We start from the raw sequence: 17,974 nt of genomic DNA, 5'->3' as shown, positions 1-17,974 counted from the left end.
TAAAGTATGGAAACACTTTGGGTTTCACACATTACCGGGAAAAGCAGAGCTAGACATCACGGCTAAAGCTTCATGCTAACTCTGTCACGGACAGGAAACGTTATCGTATCGCGGTAACGTGCGGTCGAGCCGGCCGTCGCTCTCATCTCCGTGGTCAAATGGGCCGACGCTACAACTGTAGAGCACCCATTTAGAGAACGGAGCTGACGGGAGAGCTAGAGACCACCTTGGAGAAGTTAGAGGAAGTATACACGTGTGACTACGTCCGGTTTTCCAAAATAAGGAGTTTAACAAAGGGAACTGTATATACAAAATACATCTATGGAAATAAGATTGATTGGATTATATTCACCAGAAGTATAAAGCATTACATGTTCCTTATAAATTCAAAAGAAATACCACTAATTTGTGAGGGAAATGTCTTTGGTTTGCTTGAAAAAATTTAATAAATAATTCCTGACAATGACTGATATATTTGACTTCAGGACATCTCTGACTACATACATGCTGAAAATCAATCATTCTTAATGTATTAATTTAGATATTTTCCAAAGTAAAAGTCCCTAGAAGTGTATGATTCAACTTTTTCCCATGGTCTATAGTGTTAAAAAAGTTAACAAAGATCGCAATAAATCGCAATATCGAATCAAAATACTTAAAAATCGCAATACATATCGAATCGGCACCCAAATATCGTGATAGTATTGAATCTGGAGATACACTAGGTGAATCATCCCATCCATAGATCAAAGTATCATCTAAAAACCTCTTTTGCATTGAAATCCAGGACACTAATGCTAATATTATGCAAATACAAATCATAATGACAACATATTCACTCATACATGTGTGGAATCTAATCAGTCTTACTCTGTTAAGCAACTATAACTGTCAGATAAGCTGGGTTTAGGAAACAAAGACCTAAAGTAAAGTACCTTAAGTTCCTAAAAATTGTAGCTTACTATGGATGTGACTTTTTCAACCTATAAAACGATTTCAAGGAAAGCACTTTTCAAGCACAGTACTTGGGTAATTATGTTGCCCATAAACCTGAACTCATCAGTTCACACTGAACTCTTACTTACAGTGTACACAGAAGCTGTGTAGAAATGCAGCTTCAACCAAATATTTATTGTTTGTGTTGACAGATTGGAACTTAAAGGTGCTACGTGTATCATTTGACATCAATAAATAATTTCCACATTTATGTCAAGGCATCAATGTAGCCATGGGCGGATTATGAGACAATGGGTCCCGTAGGCACACAGACATGCAAAAGGCCCCACCACCTCTCCTACACAGGAGCAAAACACACAGACTTTATAGTTGCTTATTACACGGCTGTATTGATTACTCAATTCTGATTGGTCAATCACGGCGTTCTACGGTCTGTAATTTCTGTATTACTGACCGTTGCTATGTATAACAGACCGTTGCTATGTATAGCAGACCGTTGCTATGTATAACAGACCGTTGCTATGGGCACAGCTCTGATGTCGGACTCTGGTGGACCGTTTCTGTGTCAAAATATTGATTTCTTCAGTAAGTAGCCGTGTAATAAGCGGGATAATGTACAGCTAGCGGGTCATTGTTGTGAAATAAACCCCTTCAGGGCGATGAGAGATCCCGACGCAAAGGGGATTCTTTCACAACAATGACCGGCTCGCTGTACATTATCCTTTACTTAGCCTCTTTTTGTTATTGTTTTGTGTCTGGTTACGCATCTCTCTGTGGTTTTATGTCTCGTTTTTTGTGTCGCCCTGTAGTTGCTTGGTGTCTCTTTGTAATTGTTTTGGTCTTTTTGTAGCTATTTTGTGTCTCTTTGTGGTTGTTCTACCCTTTTTTCAGTCGTTATGAGTCTCTTTGCAGCTGTCTTGTATCTCTTTGTAGTTGTTTTGGTCTCTTTGTAGTCATTTTGTGTCTCTTTGTGGTTGTTCTGCCCCTTTTCATAGTCGTCATGAGTCTCTTTATGTCTCTTTGCAGCTTTCTTGTATCTCTTTGTAGCTGTTTGTGTCTCTTCCTACTGTAATCGTTTTATGTTTCTTTGTGGTCATTTTGAGTCTATTCCTTGTTTGTATAGCCTACTGTACTTGTCTCTTTGGGTGACATTTTGTGGGTGAAGGCCAATGGGGCCCCTGATACTCTGGGCCCCTAGGCCTGTGCCTGGTAATAAGCCCGCTCGGTAATCCGTCCATGATTGTAACGGCTGTATACAAGGGAGACAACCACCTAAAACATTGGAAACTTCTGTGCTGAGTCAAACTGGGAGGGAGATGAGCCGATTTGCTTTATGGCACAAAGCAGGAGCAGGCTGATGTTTTTACATAGCAACCAGAGGTTCAGGCCATGGCAGACGATCACAGGAGTGAACGGCCAAACAAAAATTTGTTTTTGTGATTTTCGCTAAAACCAATGGGAGAAAAAAAACTGAATAAGCAACATCCTGTTTGTGACAGGAAGTACTCATTGCAGCTTGCTCTCACATGGTAATTATCCCCAAGCTATATCACAGTTAATCTAACAGTGATACATGGATGTTCAGAAATGCTACACGCAGCACCTTTATTGTCGAATGATATAATATGAATAACCTTTTAATCAAATGCAACAACTACTGTCCATCTTTAAGGAATGTTATTGGAGCACAGTAGGTGGATTTAATTAGAAGAAGTGCAAAATTATATACCGGGCAGTAATTCAAATCTGCGTGTGTGTGTGTGTGTGTGTGTGTGTGCGTGCGTGCGTGCGTGTGTGTGTCACCTTTTGTGGTAGATGCAGAGGCACGGCAGTCTGGCTATGGTGTCCCCTTGCTGCAGTTCCTCTAGACAGATCACACACTCACCGGCATCCCTCGCCAGCACATCATCTAAAGTGGCAGGCACACAAACACACACACACACACACAGGACACGTATCAGTATGCACCAAAGAAAGCGATAATTTCAGACTCCGACAGCATATCAAACACAGCAGAGAGCAGTAAGGACAGCAGGTTGGTGCATTACACACAGTAATAGTTCTTAGTTTCTGCTCGTACCAATGAAAAAGCACAAGGAGGAGCTTCTGGATGAATTACGGTAGGAGCCTCAAAATCTTTTTTTTCACAGTAGAAAAACAGTGACCATCGTATGGAAATTCATCACTGAATATTTTTTATTTCCACCAATCTACTTAGTGTTATGAAGGCAGGATCATAAAGACTCTTGGATGGTCTATACTGTGTATGAAATATGTATATATCTCAGATGTACTTTATAAAGTTTATTTCTTTCATAAGAGTGATTTTGCATTCAGTTAAATGTAGTCAATGCTGAGCTGTGAAGAAAGAAAAACAGAATAGAAAATACAGCAATAAGGCAAATACTGAATAAAGATAAAGATAATGAAAAGTAAATAATAAAATAAAATAAAATAATAATACACAGGAGCACGATAGTCACATGGAGTTTTTCCAGTCACAACATTCTGTGTTGGATGTCCTATAGTGTTAGGGGTTCACCAAATACCACTGACATATACTAATCACCATAGACTGAATATAACAAGTTGACCTAGTCACCGTGACGTCACCCATTGGTTTGTGGACTGCTGTTTTGAAGCCTCGAGTTCGGCATTTTGTGATTTTTTTTGGAACCAGAAGTGACACGTGAGGGTGGCCAAAATGTTACAAATAACTTTCATGAACTGAAAACACACTGTGAAAGGGTAAGACAAAAACACGGACAACTCCCAGACTGGACAAACACCGTGGTAGCGACCTGTCAATCACAAAGTAGCCACACCCTTAAGCATCTCCTGCATACCCCGTCTTACACAGTCTAAAAGAAAAAAAAGGGGGCCTTATATTTCTATGTCTCTGTTCTATGTTTACATACAGTATACTGTATGTGTCCATGTCCACGCTTGTTGTTGTCTGTCTTTTGTACGGTCCTGCTCTATATATAAAGTCTCTTGAGATAACTTCTGTTGTGATTTGACGCTATACAAAAATAAATTGAATTGAAATTGAATTGAATTGTTTATTTGTTTATATGTCATTAAGGTGGCCAGCTTATTCGACCCTGCTTTTTTTAAGTAATATGGTTTGACTAAGATTATGATTATTACCTCTGCCAACGCCAAAGGCCTTGTTACCTCCTTCAAGGCCTTGGCTGTCTGTTAGCATGATTACTTCAAAAGTGTGCGATGGATTTGAATGAATAACAAGCCGACCACCTCAATGTAACGCCAGCTGTGAGCTGTGATCTGTTTTTTAAAGTCGTTGGCGGAGGTCTGCGCTCTCTGAGTGCCATTCTAGTTATTACAGTAGTAGTATTACTTTTCTTTTCCTTCATTGGCTATTAATTTGAGAAAGAATGAAAACAAAGTGAATTTAGTCCTCCAAAGAGGTAGTGGCTGGCGGGCAAAAGAAAAGAGGAAAAAAGAAAAGAAAAAAAAGCATCCCCTGCTTTATGGTCTATTTGACTTTAAATGGGACCATCATTCACTAAATGAACATCATGCTGTATTGTAGAAGACTTGAAACTAGCGATTGAGACCATAAACTCATGTTTACAATGTTTAGGTTCATTTTCTCATAGACTTCTATATAATATGATTAATAATGAATATCTTATTAAATACACTGTTGCACAAGATTCTCCGTCCTCACAATGGAGCTCTTATTAACTCTTTGTACTGACAGTAAAGAGGAAATCATGGATTATCATGGAGTAATATGTATTTCATATATTCAGTGGTTAAGAGCACTTTCTCATGTTTACAGTCGTAGAGCGCTCTGCCTTCCTATTATTGGTCAACGTCACAGAACACCTTGTGGAATTTGTCATACTAGACGGCAGAAGGGATAAAGCATCAGCAAAGAGCGCACATATAATAGGCCACATTTATCAACAGTATGGAAAGAAAAATTAGCAAGAAAGCACACACTTTATGCATATGTGTATATATGTGCATGATGTCATCACACATGTGAATAAATGTACTGTATGCAACAAATAAAGCTTTGAACTCTGCACCTGAAATAGAGCAGATAATATAGTACAACATGTTATTTCATATGTGTCACTGTGGGGCACAGCTACACAGACTGTGCAGCCTGGCTGCTGCTCCACTTTGATATTGGCTGGTTGGTAAAGCAGAAGCAGGAAGTCCAGCTTCTGAAGCTGAAGCTTTACCTGCTCATCATTACTCTTCTCTTTGACTCATGACGCATATCTGACACAAGCCGGTTTGCAAACGTAAAACCACATAAAAGCACAACAATTCATTCACACACATGATAACAATATATGGAACAAAAATACAAAATACGAGAATATATGATTTACAGAAAGAAAACATAAAAAAGTTGATGGCACTTGCCAATTCAATCCTGATCAACAGTGTCCGAGAGGCCCATTTTATCAGTTTATACACAGACTGAAGTGACCATCACTTTTATCGAGGCTGTTTACAGTGAAAAGCCTTATGGCTTCTGGAATGAAACCAAAGTACATGCAGATGATCTCAAACAAATTCCTGATGGCATTAGCTTGAAAGATTCATAAAGAACATGTGTGGGGGGTCATTGATAATCATATGTCAGGGCGAGCAGGGTCGGTTCGGACACTTTTGTATCAACACCAAATAACCTTCCATTACTCGCAGACTACTTGAATGGTAATGAAAATAATTTGATCCCTGAACACATACAGTACAGGTGTCTGCTAACAATTTATCAACCTTGTTCTGGGCTTAAGATATAATTTAAATCTAAAAAAAAAAAAAATGTCGTCTAAATTCGAACTCCTTATATTTACAATATCACTTGTTCACATTTCTTTGAGAAAAATAAAACTTTCGTAAAATTATTATATTTTCGGAATTTGGCAAAAAAAGAGTTTCTGCTGGCTTTTTGTTGATCTGTAACAAGGTGGGAACTATAATTAATACTGTCCTAGCTGTCCCCCCGTCCCAACCAACCCCGCTCTCCCCTACCTTTTTGAGGACTTGCGTGAGAAATGTCATGAAAATATCATTTTTGTAGATTCGGTTGCATTTAAAACTAAAAGGAATCTACAGCAGTATGGGTCCATGTGATTAATCTCACTGAGAAGAGATAATAACACAATTACAATTTACAATGACAATCATCTATATAAGATAAAATAATAAGGGAGAAAGGTCACAACCCTGTAATTTGAATGTTAAACCATTTCCTAAGGTTTTTCTCAATCGCTTTGGCTCATCAACAGTTTGATGGGACATCACAACTCTATTTCATGTTTGCAAAAAGTAGTAACTCACCCAAAACACTTCATTCATGCTTCAAAACCTCGTTATTGTGTCAGTAAGTTGGCCGACAGCACCGAAATGAAAAGTTGCTTTGTCATCGTGTGAGCCGGACCGGTTAAAATGTTTAAGAGTTTTTTTTCACCTTGACAGTCAACCCTGGAAATGTTTCTTACAGTATACACAAATCTGTGTTTTGTTCTACTTTTTGTTGACACTGACTGCTTACTGTATTATTCCAGAATGTCAGTTTTATCTAGCTGAATGCTGTGGTGTCTCACACTGAGCTTTTTAGATTCCCATTTCAACAGTAAAAACAGTACAAAACACAACGCTTACTGAGAAAAGTCAATGCTGTACAATGTAGTAGACAATATAAAGTCACCTTTGATCTTTCATATGAGGTCATATACAATGAAAAGAAAAGTTGCCACAAAATGACATCCATGCACAAAAAAATAATGAAAAAACCTGCTGTAATCCAGTAAAAAACACAACTCTACTCTACACAACTTCCTTTCCAAGGTGTAATTAAAGGTACACTGTGGACTGGTAGCACTATGGAGCAATGCATGCACATGCATGATGAGATATAGATTCTAGCACTGGTTCCATGCTATTCCACCAGTTTAGTTTAGCATGTTAGTTTGCTGACATTTATTAATCAGCACTAACGTAGTGTCCACACCGCCCGCGTGAGCACCGCCTGACGACTGCCTCGCTTAAGTGCTGCGTGAGTCACGCGTCGGATGTTCAGACCAGCTGCGTTTCTGCTGCTGCTGCAGCTGCTGCTGTCAGCGCTTTCTTTCTACATAGAGTTTGCCTTTCATAATGGCCATTTCATTTCGTTATAAATGTCATTTATATTTATTTTAGACAGAGAAAGGTTAAGGAACGTGTGGTAATTTGAAAATAATAATAATAATCCACAATTAAAACCCCGTACTATATTCATTCATGGAGCCGTGCAAGTCACTGCATGTTCTACAACACTGTCCTGCACATATTTGAGAATAAAAGCCTTGTGTTAACAAATGAAGGAATTCTATCCACAGAAAAAAAACACTTGCGGGCTTTTATTTTGAAATGAAAGCAGGAAGTGTTGATTTAAAAATAAATCTTTACTTTTTTTCATGTTCGTGACATATTCTACAGATACAGACATTGAAACTGTTGTAATTTTGCTGCTATGATGTCAATATACAGTCAAAAGATCACTTTCACTGTGTGTTGTTGCCGTGAACCGCGCACGGCTCGCGGTAAAAATAGGCGAGACCTCGAATCTGTACAAGAAGCTGAAGCTGACACACAGCCGAGCTGCGCTGCTCATGTGGGCTGTGCGGCTGCTCTAACCCGTTAACACGGACGCTGTAATAGAAAAACAATCGGTTCCGCAGCCGCCGCGTGCTGCTCATGCAGGCGTTGCGGACACGCCGTAACACAATCAGTGAGGTTGATGGGAATACTGTTAGTTATGCAGGTATTGGACGATTGCAAGTTTTGACCTGATGATGGAGTTAAGGGATCTCTAAAGTCAATGAAGCCATGAATGTCTGTACAACAATCCACCCAAAAGCTTTTACAGATATTTCAATAATTTCAAAATTTACAGTAAACTATGTTATAATTTTATGTAATTGTGAAAAAGTTTTTTTTTTTAACATCGTTTTGAATGTAAAACTGTATCTGCTAAATTATCACTAACAACAGCTGTCAAATAAATTACACTATGAAGTCTCATGAAATAGTGATACTCAAGTAAAGACACAGAATTTAAGTACAGCACTCAAATAAATGCAACCAGTTTTTGAGGATGTGCCTGGATGATTGTGGACAATTTTCTCCTATCTGTCAAATGAAATATGAATGCTGTCCAAAAAGATTATTCAGCTAGATAGATAGATACAGTAGATAGAGAGAAAGAAAGAATATGGGGGCAGATGAGGAGAGGGGGTAGACTGTGAGATGGAATAAGAGACAGAAGACATATGCTCTGACTGCAAATCAGCTTATTTCATCAACAAACTCCCATAACCCCACTCTCCTCCTCCCTCCCTCCCTCTCTCTATATCTCTCTCCTCTTCTGACCCCAGTCCTTTATTCTATTGTTCGCAGTAGCACATCCCTCCGTCCTCTATCAACCCCCCTGAAAACACCCACAGCATCTCTCCGACAGAGTGCTCCGGATTAAATCGCAGGAATCTACATACGCTGTCTGATAACAATGCAGCAGCTCCACTGCTCCCCTTCCCCAAATTTCCTGTGCAAATAAATCCAACCAGGAAACACTCGGAGATTAATCAACTCCCAAAAAGTCTGCATTTGACTGTGAGTGTATTAAATCTAAAGTCAACATCTGACCCAAGCTCTTATAATCAAGTGAAGAGGGTTGTTCAATCTTGTTTCCTTCACCTGTGAAATGTTTAAAAAATGAGGTCATCCGGAGTCAGTGCCCCAACTCATCATAGTCCTGCCTCAGCCAAAACCCTCTCCGGCGACTACAGTCGGTACAGAATGCAGCTGCGAGGCTGTTAACTGGATCAGATAGAAGCACATCACCACTGTTCTAGCTAACCTGCTCTGACTCCCGGTAAATTTTAGCTGATTATAAGATTTTATTGTTAATTTATAAAGCCTTTCATAATCTTGAAGCTACATTTAGTGAGCTTTCAACCCCTTATGTGCTGGCAATGTACCCCGTATCCACTTTGCTGCAGCTGAAACTAGGTCATTGCAGTACAACAGCATACTGTACTACACTAAAGGAGAGATTAAAACTCGTTGTTGGTCCATGCCCTCAGGAATGACACGTAGAAGTGTTTTCTGATCTGATGCTACTATCAGCAGGACATCATTTGTCTGTGCCTTGCAGAACTGTCACCATACTGCTAACCTTGAGACCTTAAAAAAGGGAGGATGTCAAAATCAAAGTGGGGGGTCGCCCCTCTGGTGGGAACTTGGCCTGTGATTCTCTGGCATAAACTAATGGGATGCACCGATACCCGATACCAGTATCGGGTATCGGGTCCGATACTGTGCTCATATACTTGTACTCGCAAAACGGCTCCGATACAACGGCACCGATACCACTTTATGGCAGCGTGACGTTAACGTCACTATCTTTCGGGTCCTATCGCTCACGCTCCAACTCCTCGACGGTGCAGGTGAGACGGGCCGGAGGTGCGCCCGACCCCGCTGTGCAGGGATCCCACCTCAGCCGGCGCGCGCCGGCCCTCACTTTCATTGTGCCACAGGGTTTTGCACCCTCTGACTCTCGCGTGCATTAGACTCCTTGGTCTTTGTTTCTAGACGGGTCAGGTGGGTTGCAGACATCGCCACAGACCCCTGGCGCCTTTTACGTGGGCTGAGCCTCGCCCTGGGGGCACGACGCGGTTGGGGCGCACTAAGGACAGCCCTCGGTGACACTTTGGCCACGGCACCAGGAAGCACCTTCCCCCCGAGCCTTTCCAAGCCGACCTAGAGCCGGTCGCGGCGCACCGCCTCATATGCGGGACTCCCCAGCCTGCCGCCTACTGTTTCCACCCAGACGACAACTGTCATTTCCCGTCGGAACAGAGCAGTCTAAAAGCCCAACTTTGGGCGCTGCACGCTGTGGCAAGCGCAGCTTAAACACAAGCTCAAACTGCGCTGTGTCGCGAGCATAGACTGCTCTCTTCCGCTGGGAAACGACAGTTGTAGTTGTAGCTCTATTGTCATCCGGGTGGAAACAGTAGGGATTATACACACTGTTCTGTTCCAGAAACAGGATAAGATAACGAAAAGGAAAAAAAGTGTGCAAATTTGCCATAAATCGGGAGAAATACGGGAGAATTGTGACCCCGGGAGGAAACTGGGAGAGGGCGATGAAAATCGGGAGGGTTGGCAAGTATGACTGTCACATATCACTGTTTTATGGTGTGACGACGCAATGGTTCTATGGTGTTAGTGTTTGGTTTGGTTCAGGCACTAAAAATGACCTGGTTAGGTTTAGGGGAACATCATGGTTTATTTTCAAATAAGGACTTTGGTAAGGTTAGGGAAACATCACGGTATTAGTTAAAATGAAGACTTCGATAAGGTTAGGGGACCTGGGTCGTCATGGTTACAATAATGACCATCATGGTCATGGACAAAGTTTAAAAAAACAGCATTGATTGTCTGTTGGAAACAGGAAACAAACAGCGGTCTTCCGTGTTAAAGTCTGATGTTTGTTGTTCTATAATGACATCACCTGACTTCCTCCTTTGCTTCTGTCATAATTACTTAAGCTGTATTCCAAACCGCCTGCTACATACTGAGGAACGCCGTATGCAGTATATAGTACATACGGCCTTCCTCAGTAGTATGCAGAATGCAACGGTTAAAGCGATGTATTTTGCAGAATGCTAGATCTGGCTTTTAGCCTTTAAACCAGCTCTTAAAGCACTGGACAAAAAACAAACTCGTACCACTATTACAATATTATCGAACAATACAACTTTGATTTTTTTTGTTTATGTTATGTTAGTTTACTTTATAAAACACTGCAGGTTTAAACTATTTATTCTAACAGCTCATAGTGAAGTGAGACAAACAGGATCATCAGCGAGGGGAGACGGGAAATATAAAATATTGATCCACAACATTTACTCAAACTGATTTTTCAGTTACAGAAACAAAACAGCGGAATGATCTCCCTCCAGATATTAGAGTAAAAAGGGTCGTGTTGTCTGAGCAGGTATACCTGACGTCCACTGAAGTCTAAAATATAAGCATTGGTAAAACGTAAATCACAATACCAAACTTGCGTTAGTCTCAAAATGAGTCAGCAAAATATTCCTGGTGTATCTGGTAATGTTAACGGTCGACAACAGCTGAGCTAAACAACAAAACAGCTTTCCAACTAACACGATACTGAGCTAACGTTAAGTCCTGAACATAAATCATTTCAGTTAGACATTAATTGTTGATTTTTTACCACAGAAGTGTGAGAAAGGTTTCTCCAAATTGAATCGAACCGAACTCAGACCACTTCCCGAGGAGGTCTGAGTTCGGTTCTATTCAGAGGGGTCTGAGTCCTTTTGGAGTGTTCACATATACGCAAAATATGCTGACTCCTTGCTCTGAGTTTGTTTTGAGGGCTGAAAGGGACCAAGTGTGAAAACACCCTAAGTCATGTGCACACTTTTCCAGGGTCTCTCCAGTGATTAGCCCTCTCCTCACCTGCCCCCGTTTCCCTCTTGACTTTCAGCTGTCTCTCTCCCGGCTGCTGGCTTGCCAACAGACATTTGGCATCCAACACCTTCGCATCAATTATGAGTTAGATGACTGGCTCTTTGCTTCTCTGAATCACATGCACTCAGTTCCCTCTTTATTGTCTCTTTCTGTGTCCTCCGGTGACCTGAGCTGCAAGAGGCAAAGTGTAGGTCCCTCGCCATTCTCTCTTCTCTCACACACACACACACACACACTCACACACAGACACACACATGGTCTTGCTTTCTGAGTCTCCATACTGCCCTTCTGACTCCCATGTGTGTATGTGACCCCCTCTCCCTCTCTGTGCGAGGGGCTATATTTAGTGGGGGAGGCATTAAAATATCAGCATGTAAAGTCAAAGCCCAGAAAAGATCCAGTGTTCAGCTCACGTGTGCTACCTATGACCCTCACCGGCACAGTGTAGACGAGGAGGCAAGCTCAGAGACACGGCATTTAGATTCATACAAGAATTAAAGCTGCAATCTGTAAGTTTCTGCTCATTCTGCAAATATGGGCACATTTAGTGTCATATTGTGAAGATATTTTACATTGGTGTGCATTGAAAATGTCAGGAAAGTCTCTCTGCGTCTCCAACCTTCGAAATGAGCTGATTTTAGTCTTTAAACACACCACTCATTAAAGCTGCAGTGGGTAAAATTGGAGCAAATATGATTTAAAAGAAGTTATTTTTATAAAACGGTCACTATATCCTGACAGTAGAACATGAGACAGGTAATCTGAAAAAAATGATGTTCCCCTGTGTCCTTCAGTGTCCTCCGGTGTCCTCCGGTGTCCTCCGGTGCTCCTAATGGTTTCTGCAAGATTTCACAGACTCCAGATCAGCTCTGACTGGTTGTTTTCCTCCGGTATGTGAAATCCTGCAGATGCCATTAGGAGCACCGGAGGGCACCGGAGGACACCGGAGGACACCGGAGGACACAGAGTCACATGATTTTTTTTCAGATTACCTGTCTCATGTACTACTGTCAGGATATAGTGACCGTTTTATAAAAATAACTTTTTTTAATCATATTTGCTGCAATCTCGCCTACTTCAGCTTTAAGTAAAAATATCTACTTCTTCCACCACTGTGCCTCATCAACAAACACAAACTGAGAGCACAGATCAGTGTGCAGAGTCTTTAATCAGTCTGTCCCTTTCGTAGATGTAACAGTTAAAGTCACTATAAGATGAGCTACCAGACAGTATTACACTATTCATGTCACAATTTACGGGACTGTCGTCACTCAAGAGAGCTAATGTAGCCAGCTATCATCTATAGTGCTACTACTATAGTACGTTTCAATTGAAAATAACCTTTTGGTTCACGTCGTATTGATAAGATTTTCACAATGTAGATATTTTACACGTTTGAGTTAATCAAATCGTCCAGAATTAACTTGAACGCAACACAAAGAAGGGCTAATACAAACCGCGCCGCTGGCAGCTGCGTAGTGAGGATAATGAAACTCTTCCAAACAAAAATAAAGTCATTTATTCACCGTCTCATGCAAGTTTTAAAATCTTTACAGCTAATAATTTACATATTGAGAAAAATGTTTGTTGGGCTAAACTCCTACAAAGTCAGTGTAGTTAGTGCTTTAATAGTCTGATTAGATTCCTGCATCTATTGTACCGTAAACGTGTGATGACCTTGCTCCGAGATATGCTGATGTGCGACAGTTAGTTGGCCCAGGTGATTGACAATAGACCCCTGAGCATGCTGGGAAACAAGATAAGCTGCCCGTTTTGTGGGTCTCAAAAACCCAAGAGAGCGTGAGAGACAGAGAGAGAGAGAGAGAGAGAGAGAGAGGTGGAGGGGGGTACAAAAGATGGAGAGAAATTTCACAGCGGGAGCAGAGCCTGACTCACAGTGGAGAGAGGGACAGACGGAGGGGAGAACGAGAGAGTAATTTGCTGGAAATAAAGAGTGACAGGACAGACAGAGCCGTGGAAAAAAAAGAGAGGAATTATGGGAGTCTTTCTCCTTTTGCCCTCTCTTCTCTCATCCCTTATCAGCCATCAGGGTACTCCATCACTCTGGATCCCATCTTCCTTAAGACAGTTTCACTCTCCTCTCTCTGTCTCTGTCACTCAATCTGCTCTCCCCCTCGCAGTGTGAATCCAGCTGCAGGCTTGAAACTTACATTATTTTTTTTTTACTGCACTGGCCTTATGGGCCTAGTTGAATGCTATTCGTGGAGCTGTAAAATGACTTCCCTCCTCACCCTCCATCTAACAACTTTACATGATTTAGTCTGTGTGGCAACACTGTCCCCCACTATGCATATTGTACACACACAAACACAGACTCCTACAAGGTGACCTTCAGGCTCCAGATCAGACGTTACATGTGCACAGTTTTGAGTCAAACAAGTGGTTGTCAATCAACGAGTTGCTAGAGGCGATGAACAGACATGGCTACTGTCGAGCATGTGTCTCCGAGCAACCAGGTGTGGCATAGTTAAAGGAGACATATCGTGCTCATTTTCAGGTTCATACTTGTGTTTTGGGTTTCAACTAGAACATGTTTACACGCCTAAATGTTCAACGAACATTATTTTTCTCATCCTGTCTGTCTGAATATACCTGTACTCACCCTCTGTCTGAAATGCTCCGTTTTAGCCCCTATCTCTTTAAAGGTCCCATATCGTGCTCATTTTCAGATTCATACTTTTTTTTTGTGTTTCTACTAGAACATGTTTACATGCTTTAATGTTAAAAAAAAAACTTTATTTTCCTCATACTGTCAGCCTGAATATACCTGTATTTACCCTCTGTCTGAAATGCTCCGTTTTAGCGCATTTTGACAGAATTGCAACAGAATTGTGTTGCTAGGCAACAGCTTGGGTCCATGTGTACTTCCTGTCAGCTGATGACATTCACGTACACTGCAATCAGGAATAAACTGGGACACATTTAGAATGTTTACGTTTAAAATTGTGTCGAGGGTCTAAATATTGTATATTAGTGACATCACGAATGGGCAGAAATCATGACAGCTTGTTTCAAATGCAGAGTTTCTGAATACGGGCTGTGTGTATTTCCCCGTGGATTGAATGTTTCGATACTTTCACAGTATTTATATAGGACTTAAGCCTGTTTTATAATAAAAAAACATGAAAATCTCACTTTTTTATAATATGGGACCTTTAAGTCCCCCTCCTGAAAACGCCCAGTCTGCTCTGATTGGCTTGGTGCACCTTTGCAAAGGTAGTTCTCAAGCTGTGGGCGGTATATTCTAAGGAGCCTGCATGTGACATAGGAAGGGGAGACACATCTGAATGGCTTGTTGAATCACATGTTTTGTGATCTATAGGTAGCTCACAAAAAAAACAAAAAAAACTGACAGGGTTGTCTTATTTCACAGTTTGTGGGTTGGTAAGTTTTTCATGATGTAAACAGCAGCCTGCTCAAGGAAATAAACAGGAGAGTGGAAGGTAGACGGTGTGTCTGCAGCAGCTTTACTCACTCTTTATGCTCTTTATGTACATTTGTATTCCATTCATAAATAACCTTGGGTATCATTCAGAGTAACAATAAACATAAATAATGCTAGAACCTCTTGGGCAAGTCAACAACTCGCATCGTCCCTCCTGAGGCCTGTACTACCAAGCAGGATTTGGGGTTAGCGAGGTAAGTTTAGGGTTAACCCTTCAGGGTTTTCAGTCCTACGAAGGTGGATCACTTCTTACCAGGGTAGAATCGCCATGGTAACTGATGCTGAACACCTAACCTGCTCCGGAGTAGGTTATGTTCCAGATAAGTGATCAACTCATATAAAAGCACTGCCTATTGACCAATCAGATCTCAGTGCGGTGATTGTATGATAATATTACACAAATATGAAGAAGTTACAGTCATAATCCAGACTTAAAAACAATACAGTTTAAACTGACAAATGCAGGAAGGACAGCTGGATTTATTCTCTTGGTGTTTACCACTTTGAATTATGTTTTTATATTTATTTTTTTACTTGCTCTTGAGTCTTTTTCACACCGCCGGAGACGGGGACACAGCTGAAAGAAGGTTGAAACTGTCACACACGCCTTATATTTATTAATGGGCATAATGAGGTGTAACCCATCCATCCAATACATTTCTTAAAGCTATTTATATCCAGACGACTATATCTGACTTTTGAGTGTTCCGTTGAATTAATAAATCTGTTAATTTACGCATTCACACATCGGGAGTTTTTTCTTTTGCCAGCTGTCCTTCCTGCATTTGGCAGCTTCAACTGTGTTACTTTTAGTCTGGATTAAGTGTTTAACTTCTCCGTATTTGTCTAATATAGTTTGCTCTTCCTTTGTAAAATGTGCGGCTCTGCCTGTCTGTCTGCAAATCTGTAGACTTGTCCATGTTTGTGATTGGTCATATGCTGCAAACACCGCCCCGTTCATGTGAACACACTCTCATAGTGAGATAGAAAAACCCTGGGTTGATTTCCCGAGTTGATAACCAGCGTCGTAGGACCACTTAGCGGGATCTCGGTTGTTAGGGTTAGTTAAGCCAGATAACGAGGAGATAACCTGGGTATGTTGAACTCGCTTCATAGTACAGACCTCTGGTCTTATTAGTGATATGACCCTTTGGCTTTTTAAAAGGTGACATTTAGATCTTTTCTTTTTTTTATACTAAAACTGAAGCAAGCAAAAATGCCAAACATTCACTGGTTCCTGCTCTTCCATTACGATGATTCACTGCTTTTCTACAGTTTTCAGATCAATATTTCGGGGATTTGGACTGTTGGTCAGACAAAACAAACAATTTGAAGACTTCGCCTTAGACTCTAAGAAAGGTTAACCAGAATGCAGCCCTATAGGGGTGTTTCGTACAGCCACATTTCTTGCCTTAGGACAGCACTCAGATACCTTACACTGTTTTGGTCAATGTAATCATTTCTCCTGTCCATACTGGCTGTGAAGAGATCTCTTCCTAATTCAATTCCAATGCAAGTGAAGAGGGAAAACAATCCACATAAAAAAACAATTTTAAAGGTACCCCATGGAGCAATGTTTTTACGGGTGGATCAGCGGTGTGAGGTAATTACGAGGAGACCCAGCGGACGCTAGTTACTAGTTATGAAGCACAGACACACACACACACACACACACACACACACACACACACACACACACACACACACACACACAGACAAACACATTAAGCATTAGTCTTTCAGATTTTGCACCTAAACTACCATATGTCATATTGTTTCGTCACATGATCAACTAGAGACATCCATTTAATTGAATCATTTTTAATAGTTTTTATAGTTTGTGTAGAATAAGCAAAAACGTTTTTTATAGATTGCTACTAACCATAAAAAACAGAAAATTTAAATCTGAGCCATGACAGAGATGGGTGTACTTTTTCGAAGCGATATATTGCAAATGGCACCATTTTAAATCTAATGTGTGTTCTTCTTTAATACACACACAGACGTATTTCCGAGGTGGCCTCTAGATCCCTAGAGGGATTGTTGGAGGGCCCATTCTCTCAACGAGCCCTGCCGTGGGTCCTTGTTTAGTTTGACCTTATTCAAGTGCACAACAACTGACATGTATGTGCACGTGCATGCAGGTGGCATACTGTACATGTCTTGGTGTCACCACCAGACATTTCAGAAAGGAGACGGGTCAGTTTCCCGTATCTGTGTCACGTGGGTTTCGCCACTGCCCCGCGGCACTTTAGGAGACTAGCAGCATGTCCTATTAAGCATATTAACACCAATGGGAGAAGTGAACATGAACACAGATTATGACTGATTCTTTTGCCCCATAGCCACCAAAGTAAATATTGGACCCATTTTTCACATCTTCTGAACATTCTGAGTTTTTTATACTATGACAGTTTAACTAAAATGTTATTTAAAAAAATCACAATATATCACCTTGCCTACATTATCACAATATATTGCAATATATTGAATCATAACCCCTGTATCATGATACATATATTGCAGATTCTCTTTACATGTGTTAATGTACATGCTGTATCAAAAAGTCTTGTATGATGCTAGTGCTGTTAGCATTAGCATGGAGCACATGTAGCCAGTGATCCACCAGGGACACTTGGATGATTTTGGCATCTCATCAATCATTAGTTGGTTGACCAATGGGAAAATTCACAAAAGTGTGCATGTATTCCTTTAGGATTCACTACAATTGATAGCAGGTATCATTCCCCCCCGAAACATGAAATACAATAAGGAGTAATAGATTAGTGGTCACGAAATCCAGTCAGTGAGTTGGTGGTTGAATAACAGGGAGAAAGGAGAGAGGGGCAGCGCGGAGAGACAGTGAGGGATGAGCTAACAGAATAACACAGAGCAGCTCTACACAGACGATCAATAAAGCAAAATAAAAGAGCCTGACATGCCCGGCTCCCACAGGCCTACACTGTTTACGCACCACGGCTTCTTTCTACATCACGTGGAAACCCAGAGAGATCGAGCTCA

The 17,974-nt window shown here is 41.0% G+C and overlaps 1 protein-coding gene and 1 long non-coding RNA gene across 2 annotated transcripts in view; one reads left to right on the top strand and one right to left on the bottom strand.

The window, feature by feature from the left end:
- The window catches only part of LOC141765594 (uncharacterized), a 371,017-nt gene that overhangs the window by 283,822 nt on the left and 69,221 nt on the right, over positions 1 to 17,974 (top strand). The gene's annotated exons all lie outside the window — the stretch shown is intronic.
- Positions 1 to 17,974, bottom strand: part of znrf1 (zinc and ring finger 1) — a 70,045-nt gene that overhangs the window by 3,644 nt on the left and 48,427 nt on the right. Inside the window, exon 3 of the mRNA XM_074631676.1 lies at positions 2,761 to 2,866. Within this exon, the coding sequence (XP_074487777.1) occupies positions 2,761 to 2,866 (106 nt within the window). The remainder of the gene's footprint in view (positions 1 to 2,760; positions 2,867 to 17,974) is intronic.

The sequence above is a fragment of the Sebastes fasciatus genome, chromosome 4, assembly GCF_043250625.1.
Source record: "Sebastes fasciatus isolate fSebFas1 chromosome 4, fSebFas1.pri, whole genome shotgun sequence".
In the NCBI taxonomy this organism is placed as follows: domain Eukaryota; kingdom Metazoa; phylum Chordata; class Actinopteri; order Perciformes; family Sebastidae; genus Sebastes; species Sebastes fasciatus.
This window is presented reverse-complemented; position numbering and strand designations above follow the sequence as displayed.